This window comes from Calonectris borealis, chromosome 1, assembly GCF_964195595.1.
Source record: "Calonectris borealis chromosome 1, bCalBor7.hap1.2, whole genome shotgun sequence".
Taxonomy (NCBI): Eukaryota; Metazoa; Chordata; class Aves; order Procellariiformes; family Procellariidae; genus Calonectris; species Calonectris borealis.
This window is the reverse complement of record NC_134312.1, coordinates 60,143,493-60,163,583: the sequence shown is the minus strand read 5'-3', so window position 1 is coordinate 60,163,583 and position 20,091 is coordinate 60,143,493. Positions and strand designations below refer to the sequence as shown.

At 44.5% G+C, this 20,091-nt stretch overlaps 1 protein-coding gene across 1 annotated transcript in view; it reads right to left on the bottom strand.

Moving 5' to 3' along the window:
• SYN3 (synapsin III) overlaps window positions 1-20,091 on the bottom strand; it is a 203,166-nt gene that overhangs the window by 174,352 nt on the left and 8,723 nt on the right. Inside the window, exon 2 of the mRNA XM_075156474.1 lies at window positions 7,684-8,184. Coding sequence (XP_075012575.1) covers window positions 7,684-8,000 — 317 coding nt within the window. The 5' untranslated portion in view covers window positions 8,001-8,184. The remainder of the gene's footprint in view (window positions 1-7,683; window positions 8,185-20,091) is intronic.

The following is a 20,091-nucleotide window of genomic DNA, read 5'->3' as shown; positions in this document are numbered from 1 at the left end:
GCGAGGCTGAAGCCCCCTGGACTGGGTGTGGGGGGACCTCGGGGAGGGAGAGGAGGGGGTTAGCCACTGTACGAAATCCCTGTGTCAAAGGGCCTGGGTGCCCAAGTGTTGCACAAGGCACTCACTGTATGTCTGCATTGTCTCCTTCATAAAAGGGGCTGGGACTGGGAAAAAGGAGGCAGTTTCCAGGATACTGGCCAGCAGCTGCTGGAATGCCCCGACCCCCCCAGCCCCTACATGCCATAAAGGCAGTGGGGAGGGAGGGGGGAGGAGAGATGCATTTGTGCCCTTTTTTCTTCAGGGGTGAAAACAAGGAACGTTTTCCTTTCAGGGGCCAGCCCTCAACCCCTTCACTGCTTCTCCTGAGTTTAGCAATTCCCAGCTGCAAATAGTAAGGACTTTTGAGATGGTCAAGTCCTGATTGCCCGGGGCATCAGGAAGGGAAAAAATCACTCCGCAAATGCTGAGGTCTGCAACCTACTGGAGCTTTTGTCCACATCTACTTTGGCCCAGAGACCTTTATGCACTGTTCAGCTGTGGGATGGACTAGTTGGTAGTTAATATTTATTCTGCAAGAGTACCTTGGGTCAGGGATGGGGGGTGTCAGGATGCTAAAGATGGTGGATAAGCATGATGGAGATGTGTGCTTCGACACCTCAGAAAACAAGGTCTGAATTACAGGTTAAATGGACCAGAGGCAAGCGCAGAAAGAAGGAAAGGGTACTCGCACTACAGACAGACAGGGAGGGACCAAGAGGTAAATCTAAGTTTTGGGTTGGGTCAAAAGGTAACCCTAAATTCACCTATAATTTGCCAGGAGCTCCACAAAAGTTTCAGCTCCAGCCCTGGGGTGCGGTGTTGCTGCGCTCAGCCCCGTGCCGCCCCAGGGCGAGATCATCTTGCTCTTGGTGCTGTCACCACCTGGCTTGCTGGAGCCACCGAATGGAGAGCCAGCTCAGCTGCGCTGCAGGTAGGTCCTCGGTGTCCAAGGTCAGGCCGTGGGAACAGACCACCTTTGTTGCCTTCTGGGAAGAACCACAAGACCCAGCCCGCTCTGGTTACCGTAAAACAACCCCTGAGGCATTATTAGTTATGGGATCACACCAAGGAAAGAAACACGTCTACTGAAGAGATTTGTATCGGGCTGTGATGGTGGTATGGTTTCGGAGTTTTTTTGGATAAAGGAAGTCCTCATGGTGAGGTCCTTGATGAGGTCCGAGGCCCCATCCTACAGGGCTGGAAGGATTTTCTTGGCTTGAACATACACAGAAAGGCAAGCTTTGGGGCAGGAAGGGAGAAGGGTTTTTTAAATCTTCTTTTGTGAGTCCTCCCGTTCTCTCAGGGAACCGAAGGCCTGTTTTTGGGGCAGACCTGGGTTGGCAAGCCACCAGCACTTTAACGATCGCAGACACAACCATTCAGGCCGCTCTTTCTATTCAAGGAACTGCAGAGTCCCACACAATACCGGCCTCCCAGCATCTTCCTGCCACCTCCTCCTCGTGAAACAGGGGTAATCAAAGCCATCCCCCAAGAGAAGAAGCACTAGTTAGTGCAGCGCTATTGCTTTTGGGCAAGGCTTTTTGTGTGTCTCCAAGCTGTCAGGATAGGAAGGACACTTTGCTGTAGGTCTGATCCCCCACCCAGGCTACCTCGTGGTCACATTCCTCCCAGCCACAAAGAGCTGGGGGGGTGGTCAGGGGGCTGCTTTAAGTACAACATGAGGCAGCAATTTTATTTTGCGTATTATCAAAATAGTACATTGCTGGAACGTTTCCACGTTGCTAAATCTAGATGATATTGCCTGGAGCTGTTTGCAAGGGGTATCATTTTGTTGAGGATTGTGCAATATTTTATTCCAGCCCACTTCTGCCCTCCCTGAACCTGAGGAGCAGGGGAACAGGGCTAACTCGAACCAACACTGGGGCAGGGCTGCTGGCTTTCAAGCAGAAGAAATCTGGCTCACAAACCTTGAGAAATACATCTGAGGGATTTTTTTTTTTTTTTAATATGTACAGGACTAGGCAGGACATTCTGAGGTTAAATTCTATGCATTTATAGGAACTCTGGTAAAGCAATTAAGGTCCCAGATTTGACTTGCATTAGCATATTTATAACCTGGTGCTGGTGGGGAATGTTTTCCATACTCCTTGTGTCTATTTTTGTAATGATATTAATCCTTTACATTTCTGTATCACCTTTCATTTAGGAGGACTAGATCCCAAGTTGCTTTACATATGCGGGACAAAAATACAGGCAGACATGGTGGTGATATACCTAAAACAGATTGGAAAGCGATGTGATAAATGCAATTTATTGAATATCTTTGACAGCCTTACCTCCTTTTCACCCCTATGCCTGTATGCCAGGGAATACAGAAACTCTTCTTGCTGCTTCCAAGCCTGCGTACGCGTGCATGTGCACATACACACACACACACGTTTAACACAAACTTGTCTCCTCTTTCCCGTAAGTGGAATTTTTGCCCTCAAGTCACATTTGGCATGAATTACAGGAACAGAAATATTCAGTCCTGGATAGGCATGGCTAAATGATGAAAATGTAAGTTTTTTAGCCAGATTGGTGAAAACATAAATTTTACTTGTAAGTTTTTTTCAAATTATAGCTGCATAGTTGCACAGAACTTGTGAATCCTTGTATAATAAAATCTAATCCATAATTATTTATTATCAATTACCACCATGTTATATGATTTTGGGCTTCTTATCAGGAAAAATAGACAAATTAATTAATTAATTAATAGACAAATGCAATTTAACCTGCAAATTCCTGAGGTCAAGCTTGAAGTATCCATTCTGAATAATAATAATAAAGATAAATGATAATGAAGTTCAGAGCCAAAAGCTAGTCCAAAACTTTCCATTATATTTAATTCCGTTAGGTACAGAAATATTCCTCTGAATGGGAGCCTTAGTATATCATCTTCAGCCTACCAAATGCATGAAGTGACTCATGACATTCATTGAATATTTTTGAAAAGGAATTCCTTGCAAAAAATTAGAATTTAGGAACTTCCGTGTTACTAAAATTCAGTATTAGACTGCTATTATTAGACCAATTATATTTTTTGACAAATGATGTATTTAAAGCTCCATATTGTCATGTACTATCAGAAGTAAAAATATTTTCATTTTAATAAAAAAGGGTTGATAATTTCCTCTGAGGAATATAAAACAGTAATCCTGTCAGGTCAGTCCATAATTAGACCTGAATCATGACATTATTGTTATACAAAGAACCATTTCAGATGTATTAAGAGGATTTCATTCAGTATTAATCACAGTTTTTCTCTTCCTTCATCTTTAAATTTTTGGAGACAGTATGTTCAGGCAGATTTGGCTGTAAAGTAAATGGGAAAACAACAATGCAATTTTGGGTCTCCTAAAATATCCTCTGGCTTTTTTTTCTGTGAGACATGGCACAATCCTCACGTGTAGAACTGCCGCACATAGGACACATGTATTTTGTGCAAGACATGTAACACTGTTAGCACTTGAAACGGCCTGACATTTGGACAAAACACACCAATGGCTTTGAAAAGTGACATGAGATATTTCACAAATGCAACCAAGATATCTAACAAATGCAAGAACAACAACTTTGTTATACTGCCTGGTCCAAAAAGCAATGTTTTTAGCATATGTTGTTAATAGGAGCCTTAGCTGTGCTTGATCACTTCCCAAATAATCTCTTTAAACACGAAGCATTAGGCTAGAAAGCTGAGCACTTTTGCAGAGGATGGGGGTTAACAACTCACAGTACTAAATCCTGTTTGATCTGCTGAGAAATGCAATCCAGCAAAAGCATGATTTTACTTAATAGCGCGTCGGGCGAAGAAGTTGCCAGAGGTGGGACATTTTCCTCCTGGCTGAGGTCGGGCTGCCGGAGCTGGCCCATCTGCCATTACATGGAGTCCTGCCATCCCCCTTCTTCATGGTCGCGCTCCCTTTTGCTGCGTGTTTGCACATGCGCACATGTATTCATGGCTGAGCTCCTCTTTTCTGGCAACTGCTTTAGGTGAGTTGTAGATGCATTTTTGGAAGTCTCCCAAGGCACAGATACTTCCAGCCCACAAGAAGGTGCCTCGTTCTCCAGGTGGAGGCTACCCCGTTGAGATACATACCATTAATGACTGAAAAAAAGCAGAGTTTTTCTCTAGCGTGCCAATGCACGGGTACGTTCACTGCTGCGGGTGCCTCTGAGGGCTGCCTGTCAAAGCCAAGAGCACGAGGGAGCAGTACAGGTAGTGTTTTCCTCTCGTGCACATCCTGCATATGGCAGATTCACTGTGTGCTTCCTTGCAATGTGCTAGAGCCAGGTCTTGGAGAAGGATGGAAAATTTATCAAAATGTTGCCACTTTAAGAGAAAGCTGGGTGAGTTCCCTTGCTTTTAATAGAATGTACCTTTCTTTTACTGCTGCTAATGCAGAAAGCAGCTGATCATATTCTGTGGGGTTCACATTATTTTTACAGTACTTTGTCTTTGGAATAAACCAGAGCATATTGCATGTAAAGAGTGGTAAGGGTTTTATGGAGGAAGACAGGCCATGGATTCCCATGGATGCTCTTCGTTTCCTCCAGACCTCTGAGAAGTTGAGTTCTATACTGTACCTTCAGAGACATAGTAGCTCTTTAAAAATCGAAAGGATTGCTATTTGTCACTTTAAAGTGCATTCAACATGCACTTGCCTATTTGGGTTGTTAGAGCATTTCATCATGCACTTCGTGCAACACCTCATCCTAATCCATAATTGTAGCTCTTTGCCTCTGCTGTAATACAAACAATGATGATACATTAACGTCTGGTTTGGCAATATTGCTACAGTCTCCAATTATGAGAAAGTGTTTTCATTTAGAGAAGAGAAATCAAATGGCAGATTCACCGTCTCTCACCCTTCCTGTCTGTGAACAACCTAGTCCTTGTGGTAAAGCCCATGTAACTTGCTGTGGGGGAAGAGGCATCGTAGAAGCCCCCTGCCCTTAAAATAAAGGTAGAGCTTCAGTAGTTATTTCTTGGGGATCTTTTCTAGTAGAGTTAGCTATTTCAAAATGAGAAGGAAAGGGTTTCTTCAAAATCAAATACAAGGTTTCTCAAGTAGCAAGAACCAGAGCAAGCAGAGTTGAAATGCATTGCAAACATGATGCTGCTTCTAAACCCAAAATCACCAGCACAGAAGTAACAATAGGTTGTTGTTCACCCCCCAAAGTCTGGGACTGTTTCCGTACGTGATGCAGAGTGGACAGCCAGGATCCCTGGATAACCAGCTTCTTCAGCTGTGCTCTCACAAGGCAAACACTGCTGTCTCAGGCTGGTCGGCTTGAGCTCACATAACACCCTGGCTGAGACCAAGAAGATGGCTGGCATTGCTTAGAAGTACCTTACCAAGAATAAACATACACGGAGCCATGAAGCCACTGTTCTCCAATGCTGCTCTCAAGGGCTCACTGAGTTTCCTGGAGACGGGAAAATCAACTGCCAAGTAGTACTCCTGGCCTACTGGAGTGGCTGCATTGGTACGCTCTCTCAGAAAGGACCACATGTTACTTTTAGGCTGGGGAAGTTTCTAGGCATGTGTTTCTGTCCATGCTACAAAGAGCCACGGAAATCTGTGGCAGGCAAGGGTTAGTAACGTTGTTTCCTTGGTTTTCATGTCATACATATGTCAGGATATGGTCACGAATGCATACACTAATTTTGTTCAGTGTCCTCAGAACCTTAGAGAGAGTGAAGGCAGGGAGCCTTTGCAAGCAGCGTTATTTGATATCTGCAAGCCTGTGGGTAGAGGCAGAGAGCTGGGAGGAATGAAAGGGGTCCCCCATCATGTGTAGAAACTGCTAAGTTATAGACAGCAGAGGGATAGCCAAGACAGCAGGATGCGTGGAGTGCTTACACACGAGTGGAGGAGTGAAGACAGCACGGGTAGCCATACCTCCTCTTTATATCTCCCAGCTGCTGCTCCTTGGGCAAGCTCAGCTCACAGACCACAAAGTCCGCATGACAGAACAGCAGCTGGGAGATATAAAGGCAGGGATTTGAATGCAGTGTGTATTTTAAAACATGAAAACACTGCAACAGAGTCCAACCCCTCCTCGTCCAGACTACATTCAGCACCATTAATCTCAAGGAAAAACTAGACTGGCCTTTGAGCTAGGGCTTTCCTTTCTGACTACAGGGTTTGGACTAAGCAGTGCCTGCTAAGCCCCAGATGCTGAAGTGCATTAGAGGCACTCCCATCCCCAGCTGGAGGATGCTATGTTAAGGGACTGCCACCTGGCAGCATCTTCAAGGAACTGCAAAAACGCTAAGCAGAGACGGAGGTTGGTGAGCATCAGTCTGCTGGGAGACTTGTGGGTGCACCCAGGAAGGAGAGATCGGGGTTGAACCAGACTGGTGTTGCTGACTGAACTATCAGGCATTAAGAGGCTGCTACTGTGATAAAAGACACTAGGCCAGTGAAACATTTGATATGATGATGACCTTATCAAGGGACTTTCCATTCAGTTAAAAAGTTGTTTTTACTTTGAGAAAAATCCCAGTTGTCCCTCTTTTGCTTCAAGTTGGCTGAAGAAGCCTGACCTAGTTGTACTCAGTCACTGCCCCTTTTTAGCTAAGAGCTAAGCTCTTGCTTTGAGAAGATACACCCAGGGAGGCAGGTCCCACCTTGTCCCCACTCTCCTGGGAAAGCAGAGAAGACCAAAGGTGACGAGTGGTGTGGGATGAAAAGAACAAGAAAATAATCTTTCTTGGCCAAGACCTAGTAACCCAACTTCTTTCATTTTGAAGTCTTCAGTACGGTCCCCTTGCCTGTGCTACCCTTTCCTTTTTTTCTGTGACAAGCTAGCAGATGAAACAAGAGCCTCTTCCCAAATAAGTCTCTTGGCCAGCTTGTCTAAAGCTTTCTAAACCAGCTGACTTTGAAAGGGAGTACACAGCAAGCAGTAAGTAATTTCTCTAACATTTCAGAAGACTTCAGTTGTCCTACCCTTTGGAAAGTGTCCTCTGCTGCTCAAAATCACAAAAAACAAACTTCCAAACTTTTGTTTCTAAACGCAGACCTGCATGAACAAGACAAATTTGAGGCTTAGCTGAGCCTGAGAGCCTTTTGCCAATAGTCACTATGATTAGCAGGTGAAGGGCTCTTGACCAGCAAATGAACTCCAGTCATTACTATTGGTAGTAGCAAGCTTGGGTTATCTTTTCATAATTTATGTACAAATTTGCATATAGAGAAAAGCTCAAGAGAGATTGAGAGCTGGAGAGATTGAGTCCCTTTTCATTTTTAGAGCCAGCACAAACAGTAGGCTAAGGTCCTGAACTACATCACTAACACACCTTCAGCTGTGACCTCCTAGGACTATTGCTAGGTGTGACAGCTCAGCTAAGCCTGCTGAGCCAAGAATGCCCTATGTGTGCTCATATATTGAGGCTATGAAGAAGTTTGCCAATGAGCACCAAATGAATATTTTTTTCAAGAAACATATGAGAAAAGCCTACTCTGCCTTTTATGCAAGTCACCGGACAGACACCGACTTGGGGCCAGAGTTGGTGACCTAGATGTGAAAGTATCTGTGTACCCCCTGCAGATGCCCCATACTTCCCAGAACCCTCTCATCCCCCCAAAATTTGTGGAGCTGAATTCAGCAGGGAGGACCGTGATGACTTACCAGTCCGTGTGTGCGTCATCGATCACCAGGAGGATCTTGGGTTTCTGGGCCACAGGTGGTGTGGGGCTGGCCGAGTGGTCGATTAGTCCTGCGGCCGCTTGCGTGGTTTGCTTCATGGCACTGGAGATGGAGCTGAAGATGCTGGTGCCAGTAGAGGAAGAGTGCGAGGGCTGTGGTGGCTGCGGATGCTTTCTCTCCATGGCAGGAGAAACCGGGGAGCTCGTGGAGTTGTCAGGGCGCTGCAAGTCCATCATGTAGCCATTGGGCAAATTTGCCACGAAACTACTGTCTGAGAGACGCCTCCGGAGGAAATTCATTTTTGAAACGTTGTGTAGAAACCTTCTCAGCAAGAGCGAAGCTGAACAATGGTGTCACCAGCCCTGGGGAACGTTTCTGTGTGCGTGTAGGGTACCTCCTTGCAGTCCAGGCAGGCAGGCTTCCCCCCTTGAAATCCTGCTAGAGAAATATGCCTTTGTTTTTCAGCTATATTTTCTTTCTCTCCTGTGGGAAGAGAATCAAAGACATATATGCGAGATACATAGTGTGATTCTGAGATAAGAAAAACTCTTTTGGCCATTTAAATGTGTACCTTAATCAACAATGAGAGGAAAAAGGACTACTGGTTTCTACACTGGTACAGCCAAACAGATAGGACAAAGTACATTTCATGGCTCTCTCTCATCCCAAAACATTTTCAAGTTGGGGCAGACCAGCTTACACTAGCTTAGGGGCTAACAATTCTATAACTGTTCGCTGTGGGGAAAGAAAAATTATTCTGACCATAAATGTTAATTTTCAAAAGAGAGACAGCTTATTTCTGGTATTATGTGTGTTCGAAATAACACATGCTTGTTACAGAATAACCTGCAAATGATCCAACAGGATAAAAAGTTGTATCACCTTTGGCAGGTTTATAAGCAAGGCTCTGCATTTAAGGAACAAACATCCTAAATTGAAATAGCATGTAGAAAATAAATAGTGGAAAAAAACCCTATACACATCTTGGTCAAGTTCAGTGGTAGCTTCAAACTACTTGTTTCTGTCCCTGCTGCTCGCGGCCCTCGAAATCAGACTTTGAGCCAGGTGCATACCGGTGGTTGCTAGATATAGCAGACTACCTGATTTTACAAGTTCACTTGTAGGATTTTGGCAGGTACTCATAACTGGAAGTTTGGCTGCCTAATCCTCACATACTTTTTTTTTTTTTTTTGCTGTTGTTGGGTTTTTTGTTTTGTTTGGTTTTATTTTGTGTTGAGAAGGTCTCTTACTCTGTTCATCTTTTCCAGTGAGAAAATGAACACTGTGAAATATAACTATCTGGCTCTTTTCCCTTGACCATAGTATGATGACTTTGTTTTTACCCAGAACGCTAAGTTTTTCAGCAGTTAAATAATCTCACAGAGTTAGAAGTTACTTTTTTTTTTTTAAATTTTGCACCTGTAGGCACAGCACAGAAATGAGATTTCCACAGTAATTCCCCAAGACCTTTTATCTGCTAAGACAGCCTTTAAGTCTTGACCAGAGGCCAGTTGGTGAGATTTAAGGAAAAAAAAAAAAGAAACATATTGCTAGTAAAAGATAAATGTTTTTCAAGACAGACATATCTGCAGCAACAAAAGTGAGAGTTATCCCATACATCAAGTGAGACGAGTCACATGAATTCCTGGTATCATAATGCCTCAACCCCCTTCAAGTCTTTTTGAACGAGCCCCCTACAAACACTGGGGCTCCTTGCCCTGACCTGCCTGGTTTGGCCTCCCTCACTGCTCACGCTCTTGTCCCAGTCTCTGATTGCCTCCTCATGGCAGGAAATTGTCTTTGCGTAGTTGGCCCAAGAGGGCTCCGTGTCTGCGAATCTCCCTCCTGGAGCTGTGGCTGAGAGCTCATGGAGCAACCAAACAGCTTTCCTAAATAAGATGCCTATAAGGATTTACAAAGCTTTAGAGACAAAGGATTCAGACCTGTCTATGCCTGTACCTCTCTTAGCCCCCAGCGTCTTAGGGAGGCTCGGATGAGCCTGGCTGGAGTAAGCGAGCTACAAAAAACCCCTTGGCACATGTCCCCCAAATCCTGTAATCCATCATCACCCCAACCCCATGGGCACAGGATCCGTCTGGAGCAGAGGGCTCCCTGCTGAAGCTGCTGACATCGGCTTATTAGAGCAATTTTTCTTTTGATTTCTCAGTCCTGGCAGTACAAGTCCTCTGACTTTGCCAGAGGTAGTCTTTTCCCAGGGAATAGCTCCGGAAATCTTTAATGACTTCCTGCCACATTTACAGTCGATAACGTATCTCAAGGCATTGTGCTGACTTCCCGCCCGGTCCTGGCGCGCCCGGTGACTGCACAACATCAGCAAACGCATGCACCGATGAGCGCTTCGGTAGCACCGACTGTTTATGCATCAGTTGTTCCAAAAAGCAGGTAACATATAGTATCCACGAATTATGAGCTAGCAACTCACCTCATATACACACCCACATAGCACTTGGCCACTCATGTCCTACCGCAGTAACTGTGAGTGCCACCACAGAGCCCTCCACTGTTACCTGTACGGGACGAGCAAAGTGGTAGAGCCTACAAAGACTTTGGGGGATTTATATACTACAGGCTGGGTAAAAATGCACAGCGCTGCCCTCTGCTCAGGAACCTGTGTTTTCTACCTTGCATAACACAAATAAGAAAAATCCCCTCACTTTAATGCCAGCCCACTCAAGAGCAGGTCCGGTCCTGGTTAAGAGGAGCATCCCAGAGATCTGTCTACTGTCAGAAGGGCTCCAAATGACTATCCCGTTACTGTGTACAGCAATTAGGCGTGCTCTCTTGGAGGCAAGAGGTGGGACGCAATTTCGGTACCAGTCTCAGGAGAAGCGGTTTTAGCACGAGACGCCTGCCCCTCGCACGCTCTGCACAGCATCGCAGAGAGCTGCCGGTTCCTGCTGTGGCAGCCCTCAGCCACGGGAGGGAACCTGGCCCCAGCTGTACAGGCTGGACAAAGCTCTTTTCACAAGCCAGTATCCTTGGGACAGGGTCCAGCAGGACTTGCATGCTCTTGAAAGTGTTTCTCCCCCACTGCCAGGTGCTTGCATGGCTGCTTCCTCCTCTGCGAGGTTTGCACTCTCCAAAAGAACATGGGCTCCTTGCAAAGCATCAGCAAGTAAAGCGACGGGTAAATGTCTCTGCTCTGCCCTGTGCTGTGGAAGAAGGGCATGGAGGCACGTGGCGTAGGGTGTCCCAGGGCTGGGAAGGGCGAGAGTACCCTGTGATGTGCCTGGAAGGCACGCAGGTTTCCTCCGCAACAGGGCTTCCCAAATTGTGCTGTTCAGTGTACTGCTTACAATAAACAATTTATCATACTTATTGCAAGGCCATGACCACTCACCTCCTGGACACTTTTAAATAGCAATATTTACAGTGCCCCACCATTTTTTCCACTAGGGGTTTGGTAGTGGAAGGTGTTGCCCAGGAGACACTGGCAGCTGGCAAAACTCTCTTATCCAGAGGGTTTGGGACGCTGCACTGAGGCTGGCCTTTCCCTCTGCCGGCTGGCACCGCCTCTGCTTGCTGCGAAGATTGGGCTGCGTGCCGTTGGCTTGGGGAAGAAGGAGAGAAAACCTAAGCAACTGATGTCACAGGGAAATCTCCCTCCAGCAAAGCACGTGGAGGCTAAATTCAAACAGGGTAACACTGCTGGAGCAGGGAGTAACACCTGGCTCTGCTCTGGGATGGGGAATGGCAAACCCGCCAAGAACTTTGACTTTGGGTCTGTCAAAGCAATGGCAAAGACTGTCCTCCTCTCGTTACATATATTTTTCTAATGAGCTGGGTAATGTAATTAAAATAGACTTTTTTTTTTTTTAAAAATGAAGTTATTGGTGGCTTCGCTGTATTGATTTATCAATTGTCATTAGTGCCACCACAGAGGACATCTTCTCTGCAAATGGCAGCAGTGTAAACTGCCAGCAGATTCCCCTGCTTACTGGAAAACCTCATGGTCTGCTGCTTCATCATGCGCACTTGCTGTTATTTAACTTTTAGCAGTAGGTGTTTTCATACAGACACAGGCTGAGTACTTTAGGACCTCATCTTCCTACTGCTTGAAAGTCCCCGTGGACATCCTGAGGACTCAGCACGTCAGGCCAAATCTGGCTCTCATGCAGCTCTCATGCAACTCTCATGCGGCTCGGCATCCACCTGGTGTACGTACAGATCCTACCCCAGCAGCCAAGCGGGACTGTACCTTCAACAAAGCCAGGAGCCAACACCTCCTTCAGAAGCAAGACAAATCTACTAAGTGGTATTTTGTCATGCCAGAGCCACAGGTAGGAGAGCTGCTGGCTCTACACCATCAAGTTGTCCCTTGCCTCTGTGCACACCAGAGGTTCCCTATGGCTCACATGGAGACATGCCACCTACTTAATGCTGTGCCAGGCATGAACCTGGAATACCTGTAGCCCCCTGCACAGCTGAAGTGCAGCCCATGGGCTGCTTCCAGGAGAGGCAGCAGCTACTGTTGAGTTTCTCAAGCTGCAATGCAGCAGCTGCTTCCCACCACGCAGAAGTAATCTGCTGCTGTGTGAAACAGCTGCTCCCGAAAGCTAGCTGGGAAAACAGTGGGCATCTGGGCTGTAGAGCTGCAGGTTAGGGGTCTGGACTATATTTCAGGATGGGGAAATAATAAACAAGGCATAAGAGAATGAGTGAGTCCTGAGGAAAGAGAGCAGGCAGGAGAGAGCAGGAGAGGAGGAGAAGGAGATGGCACAAGCAGAAAGGGAGGAAGTAAGCGGGAATAGGCTTAACCAAAAGACAATGTGGGAGCACGTGGGAATCCCAACAATGAGAGCACAGTCAGGGAATCAAAAGGAAACGATGTCAGCAACTAAATGAAGCAAGAGCAAGGCCAATTAGGGCTGACCTGGACAACAACAGCAAAGAGGCTGGCACCATCAGCCCCTTACTAAGTTAAACTTCCTGGCTGATATTTTCGGAAGGGCAAGGGAGGGTAAGCAATCTGCTCCCTCAGCACATTGACAGCAGCCAGGCACCTACCTGTTTTTTCTCAGGGATATACTCTGCAGAGATGCAAGTTATCTCAGAAAATCTGTTGACATGTGTTAGAAAACAAGAACTAAATGTTCACGTAAACCTCTTGCTGGGTTACTTTCTAATGTGCAGTAGCATCCAGAGGGAACCAAACTCAATTGGCTGATATCTGTTAACTGTACTTAAATTTCCCCCGAGCTTGTTATCTATGCCATCAGGTAATGAACTGACATGACCATGCCAACCTGCATCTGATTCCTGCTCTTGACAGCCTCAATGGAGCAGTGCTGGGGGTGACAAGATGGAAAGCCGACATGGATGTCAATAGTAGAGATTATCCTCCCACCTTGCCATAAGGGAGCTGCACACTTACTTCTGCCCCATGATGGATGGAAAGATGAGGGGATGCTCCTCACCTGGTACTAATACTCCTCACATCTATTTTGTGGATAGCCATCAGCATACATTAGCATTTTAAGGTGTTCCCATGTGTCACTTTCTGCCACCAGGCATATTGATACACTTTGGGAGTGGACTTCTGTGGAGGGACAGCCATGTTAGGAAGCTCCAAATCCAGCTAGATCGCTTTCCACATATATTTTCAAAAAGAGGAAAGCAAGAGATTTTTTATTATTGTCAAGCTTTCAGTGTTTCACCCTGAATGGCTTCAACATTCCCAAGCTTGGCACAGCATAAGAATTGAAAGCAGAATAAAACAATAAGTTCTGAAATTAGTTAGAACTTTTGTTGGGTTTTTACCTCACTTTCTACAGTTTTGGACTCAAGAGGCTCACGTGTTCAAACATTTCTTGGTATTTTTCGATGCAAGCTGAAATTCCATGAACCAGGAAATTAAAACAACAGGGGTTAGAAAAAGAAAAGGAAAAGGATACCCTACCAAAACCCCCACAATTTTATCCATGAAGCATATACAAAAACTGTAAGGGTTGGAAAGACTGCATGCTGTTGTGAAGAACAGAGGAAAACAGAGAGTTTCCATGCTGGTGTTCGGTTTGCAGAAAGCTTTCCCAAGCATCAGCAACGCCATACAGCTCTAACGTAGACGCTAGTGGAAATTTTCCAAAGCATGTAAAACTACAGCACAAATTCCAGAGGGGTTTGTGGAGGCCAGTGCCAGAGACACTTCTGTAGATTGTGTATCTGCTATGACTGACACCAGCAGAGCTGTGCTGTCTCTTTGAGGTGTTTGCAAGAAGTCAGGACCCTGCAGCTGGAGGGAGTGGCAATGCAGGGAAACGGAGACAGCACGCCATCAGGACAATGGTGCTACGCAGAGTCTGAGTTTCCTGTTGTGTGTTAGACAGTTGCTCGCCAGAATTTCACTTGCTTCCCAAATTCTGTATTACCTTTCACAGCAGCAGTGATTTCCTTTGGAAATGTGCTCTTTAAGGATTTTCACAAGAAGCGAGTGTCTTGTGCATCCAATTTCTCTGTTTAGAGAGAGCCTCAGAGATGCTAGGAGGCCTCTTTATCAGAAATGGATCCCTTTCACGATGTTCAACATGCTTCATTAAGGTACTGATACATATAAAGGTGCAACAACTCTCTTGTCGTATTGCTGCATTCTTGTAGACCTTAAAAAAATCCTCTCTGCTTTCTTGGGTGGCTATTTAACTGGAAAAGTCTAGGCTTCACAAATCGTATTTCTTTTTTTCAGTTTGCAAAGCTGTCAGTGCTTTCTATATAGCAGTTTCACCATAGGGGGGTTGCCTTATCTGGTCCTGAAGATAATGGGTGTGTGCAAATAGGACCATTTCTCAAGAGCTACACCCAGCACAGAAAATAAGTTAGTCTATTTCCCCTTTTGCCTGTTATTTCATAATGGCAGGCAAGGAAAAGAAGAAGGAAAAAAAGAGTCTAAAATGACAAAATGTCATTGTAAGATCATCAGGCTTTCAAGTAGATTGCAAAGGAAGATGACTAAAGCCATGAACAATAGTGACACATTTTCTAGTGAAAAATAAATCTGAATATTATGATAATACTTTATGACTTTAATACCCCCAAGAACAAATTATGATGTGCTACTTCTTGGAAACAATACATTATTTCCTCATTTTATTCTCACTGTGGAAATCCTTCTGGCACCTAATGGCCACAGTGTTGTCTCGGTGGTAATATCCACTTGTCAATGAGCTTAGAGAGGCCTTTTGTGGCCTGCCTCTGTTCAATATCAATACTTGCTTATCAGCAAAGCCAGACCCAGCTCAACTGGACCAGGCATTATGGTGTAAAGAAATCCTGTGCTAATCCTTAAATACTATAGAGCCATCTCCATCTGAAAGTCTGTTGAGTTGGCATACCATCTCCATTTCTTATTTCCCTAGAGTATTCTGGTCATTCCCACCCTGAGCAATAGTGACACTAATTCTTCCATTAAGGCTAATACTTACACACATACCAAAGTGGCTCCTCACAATTATATTAAAGAAAAGCAGGAGACAGCAGGACAAAACAGAGAATTTGTAAAGATAAATGCTCTGCATGTTAAGCAGATGAAATTATAAGAAGGAAGCAAGCAGGGCTCTGAAGCCTCCATCTTTTTCCTTCCCAGTCTTGGATCGGACGCAGTTTATGTTGTGTGTTTGTGTGACATGCTCTAAGTTTCCTGCAGTAACGGTACAAGTCCCGATTTCATGGTGATAAGAGTGAAAGCGGCACCAGACATGCCGTTAATACAGCAGGGATTTCCTTCAGCTGAGAGATGCGTTGCTTTGAAGAGTGCTGATCCGAATAAAATTAAGAAGCTGGATGTATTTAATACGTAGGGCCTGCCAATACGCATTAGGGCTTGTCCAGATAAAAGATGCCTAAGGGACTGACAGCTCACAGGTTCTCAGAGGGAACTGCAGCAGCCTGCTCAGTGCTAATGGGGCTCCTGTCTTGATTATGATCACGTATTCTTCCTCATTCTTATGCCATTTTCTTTCTACTGTATTTCAGTCTGCCACAATAGACTGGTTATTCAAAATGCAGGTAAACAGAATATTTTGTTACTATAGAGCTAACTAGATATCTTGGGGGAAAGAAAAAGGCTACAGGTCATGAAAGGGAAGAAACAATTCACTAAGAGGTCATAATATACACCAAATAGATAATTATTAATTAAATCATGACAATAAGAAGGATTTTCTGTTTGGAGCACAAATTGTATCATTTTTCATACGTTTATAAGACAAAAATGGATTGCATATTTCCAAATAACATATCTTCAAACACAGCTCTGTAATTCTTGCATTAATGCTTCTAAGTAATTTTAAAATGCCACAAAAGTTCAATTTCTTTCCCAAATGTTTTATGTTTTGGGAGGTTAAAAAGTCGTACTTCAAACATCTGAAGTCTTCTAAACCATCTGTATTACTAATATATTCCATCTAAGTTTTGCTGCCATTTGCGTCCAACCCCTTTTCTCCCCCCTGCACCATTCCAGACATCACCATATCCCAGTTTCCCAGATTTCTCCCACATGGCAGAGAACCCCTTATAATACATGAGATTTACCTGACCTGATGATGTCAACAACAGATACCTGGATAAATAAAGCTTGTGATTTGCCTTTGTGCAGCAAGATGCTCATTTGCATTCTAACCACATGTGACCATCTCATGTAGCAGCACTTAAAACAGGGAGAAGAATAAGCTGGGAATTTGAGCACAGTTACTGATTTATTTTGATGATGGAAGAGAAAGGCAATGTTTTACTGTGTTCTGGGGAAGATTTCTGACACAACTGTAAGATAACTTGATGCCAAATTCTTTCATGTGATGTAGAAGTGGTAGGAGATTGACTGGCTAGACTATTCCCTTCAAAAAAGCAGACAAAATGGGGATTGGTAGATCTTGGTGCTTAGGGACATGGTTTAATGGTGGACTTGGCAGTGCTAGGTTGATGGTTGGACTTGATGATCTTAAAGGTCTTTTCCAACTTAAACGATTCTATGATTCTATGATTTTCATCTGAAGCATTGTAGGGGTCCAGCTGGCTATGTCTGTCTCAGGTTCTGTGATGACCAACCCAAATTGTGCTGAGGATTTCCAGGAGATGTTTTTCTTCACTTTTTTTGCATAATTACTATTGATCACACGGGGACACACGAAAAGCTGTGTGGGTTTGTGTAATACACCCTTTTTGCTCGCACCATGCACCCACACACTTCTCACCTCAGCAAGGACGAGAATCTTCTCTCCCAGAGCTGGACTGAGCACCCCAGTTTTTGCACCGTCCCAGCTGCAACCTCACAAACGTCCATGAGACCCTGCCCTAGCATGGTTGCAGATTGGAGCTGCAAGCCAAATATATTTGTGGTACCAGCAGGAGCCTGTGCAGGATAGTCAGGGGGTGGGTGTTTCACTTCCTTAATAAGGCACCTGGCCAGGTTTCAAATGCCATTTAAGAAGTTATGTCGGCTCCATAGGAATATTGTGTTGACGAAGAGTTGTATCACCAGAGGTGCACTGCTATAATTAGAAAGTATGTTTTAAAAGCCTAATGATAAATTATTTCACTAACTTATTTCACTAACTGCCCTTTATCAAGCTGTCTTCTCTCCCAGTTCCTGTCCGCTTGCCTATCCAGTTTTTGCATTCATGCTGGATGGTGTAGGAGCCCTCCATAATTGGCTCCAAATGCCAGAAACTATGTTTAGGCAAAAAGCATCATAAAATATAATACATGAGTGTGGGAACTGGAATAGATTCTGAACCCAGACAAAGTCCTGAGAGAGTAGGCTAGTGGACTGAGCCCAGACATGGAAATAAAGCACAACGTGATTTTAACTCTCTGCCATCAGCCTGGGGAAAGGCTCAACATCAGTGCCTTAGTTTCCTCCTTTAGGAAGACAAGCTTTATTTTGTAGAGTGCAGAGATACTGTAAGGCTCTGCTCACATGCCTGCATACCGCACCACTGAACCAACCATTCTATGAGCAGCTTCAAGAGCTCTGGTTCCCCTGCTGATCAATAGCTGAATTACAAAGCTTTTAAGGGTTACAAAATTGGCCAGCCTTATTTAAGAACCCAACCACCAAGGCTTTCAAGGGTTGGTGAATACATAGCCACCATGAGTGGGGGGGAAAAAAAACCTTTCTTGGAGGAAAAAATGTGGCACTTAGAACCATGTTGTAACTGGGAATGTAAGGGATTGATCCGCACAGGTATTTTAGTTTTTCTTCTCCCATACTCACAGAACTTCTTTCCCAAGCCTGGAAAGGAGAGAAGGAAGGGGCGGAGGGGAAGGGAGAGGGTGCAGTGGCTCTGCAGCCGAACAGCCTGAGCAGGGTGCAGCGGGAGCAACTCGAGCCACATACATTGGCGTGAGCTCTTGCTGGGTGTGCACACAAATACGGCGTGACTAACTGGTTACAGAGAGCATGAGCATTGCAGCAGGCAGAACAGAAATGGGGACATCCTACAAATCTCAAACAGAGCTTATTTGAGAGCCACACTGGGGCCTCCCTTTCTGCGTTTGTGTCCTGACTAGCAGGACAGGTAGGCAGTCACTATTTAAGTATAATTATACGATGACATAGCCAACAATAGAAGCAGTATTGCTAAGTATTCCTGTTCCTCTGTGGGACAATCTGTTTTTGATCAGAGGTAAGTGGTGCAGTCCCATGTTACTGAAGCTTATTGATGAAAGCCACTTTTATTGTGGATATGTATTTACAGAAAAAAAGACATGTCCAAAAGTAAACTGTAAGATCAGCTGAAGAGTCCAAAACAAACTCAACAGAGCTCTGAGCAATAGCTAGAGAGCTGCCTCACTCCACTGGGTTTATTTTCAGCTCTTGCCCAGACCCAGTGCCTGAGTCCTCAGGTTCATAAAGGCCAGTGGGTTTAAAATCTTGCGTGTTGAAACTGGCCACCTTGTAATAACTGCATCACTTCGTCATCCCTATGCAGTCACAGAACTGATGTAAAAAAAAAACCAAACAAACACCGGGCACAACTTCTTAGCTTCAAGATTTCAGAGGCTGGCATGGATGGCAGGGTGTTAACTACAGCAGGCTGAGGAAGTGTGTTTATTCCCTTCAGCTTTGCACAAAGCTACGCACTCGTAGAGCCTGGCCTCACCCTGTTAAGGCGACCAGTCAAATTCTGCCTGCGCTTACACTTGCATATTCTGTACTTTTCATAGGCTAGAGCTGAAGTGCAGAGCTGCTTTTCCTGCACGTTGTAGTATAGCAGTCAGTGCATTAAAACACAAAAACAATTATTCTCTATTTCAAGACTGCGCACAAAAGGAAACCAATCTTATGGTTTTTGTGGATAGAAACAGCAGTTCCTTTCTCTATGTTTTTTTTCTTATGGACTTTTTACGTTAAGCGAGTCACTTAACTGCTTTGTGCCTCAGTGTGCCTGATTGTATAATGATATTTCTGTTAAATAAAGCATGGAAAGGCTAAACTGGGTCAAGTTTGAGAGAGACCGAGATGCGCGGTGATATAAATACAGATTCCAGAGGTGTTCTATAATATACAAAGTAAGCACAGCAGCTATTTAAAATCAAATCTACCTGAAAACTGTATTACTTTTAAACACGGAAGAATATACAAAGTTCTCAGCTCAAATGAGAGCTACTAAGGTCACCGGAGTCCAGTTTCAGAACTGATCACTGCAAAAACTGTTGTGAATACCCAGACGATGTTAATTGTGTAAGAAAGTAGTGCATGGGTGATCTTTTATAAATAAGCCAGGTTAGATCTCTGTTCCCTTTCCTATCTACTCCAGTGCAAACACAATATCCAAACACGACCCAGTGAGTGATGGCATTATGAAAATCTTTGGTATCATCACTTAACTCCATAGAAGTAGTGGATGACCTTCACATGTTGGTGATAGACCCTGCACATCCACATGTATTTTCCTAAGAGCTGCAGGAAGAACCCTGATTAAATCACTTCATATGGAAATCCACATGTAAAACCAGGGCAAGAGAGTGTCATATTGTGAACACTAATAATAATGTACACTGCATAATATCAAATACATAAAAGTCCTTCACTATTATGAGCTTAATCACTTGCTCTCTTCTTGCTTCAGCTCCCCATCATTAGTATCTCATTCCTGAAAGAGGATAATTGCTTTGGATCTCTTCAATTACTACTAAAGCACAGCAGAGCACTTGTAAAAAATCAAATAGATTTGAAGACTAGGATCATTGAGCTTGGCCTCCCACGTAGTGCAACTTGTGTAGTTTCTTCCAGCAATTCCTGCTGTGAATCTATCATTTCTGATTGAAAAACCAACTCCAGGGCTGGTTTGTAAACACTCATCAGTGTGATCCAAACCAGCCCTGTATCTAAGCCATTGCTACTGCAGCAAGAGCAAAGCAGCAGCTCCCTGAAAG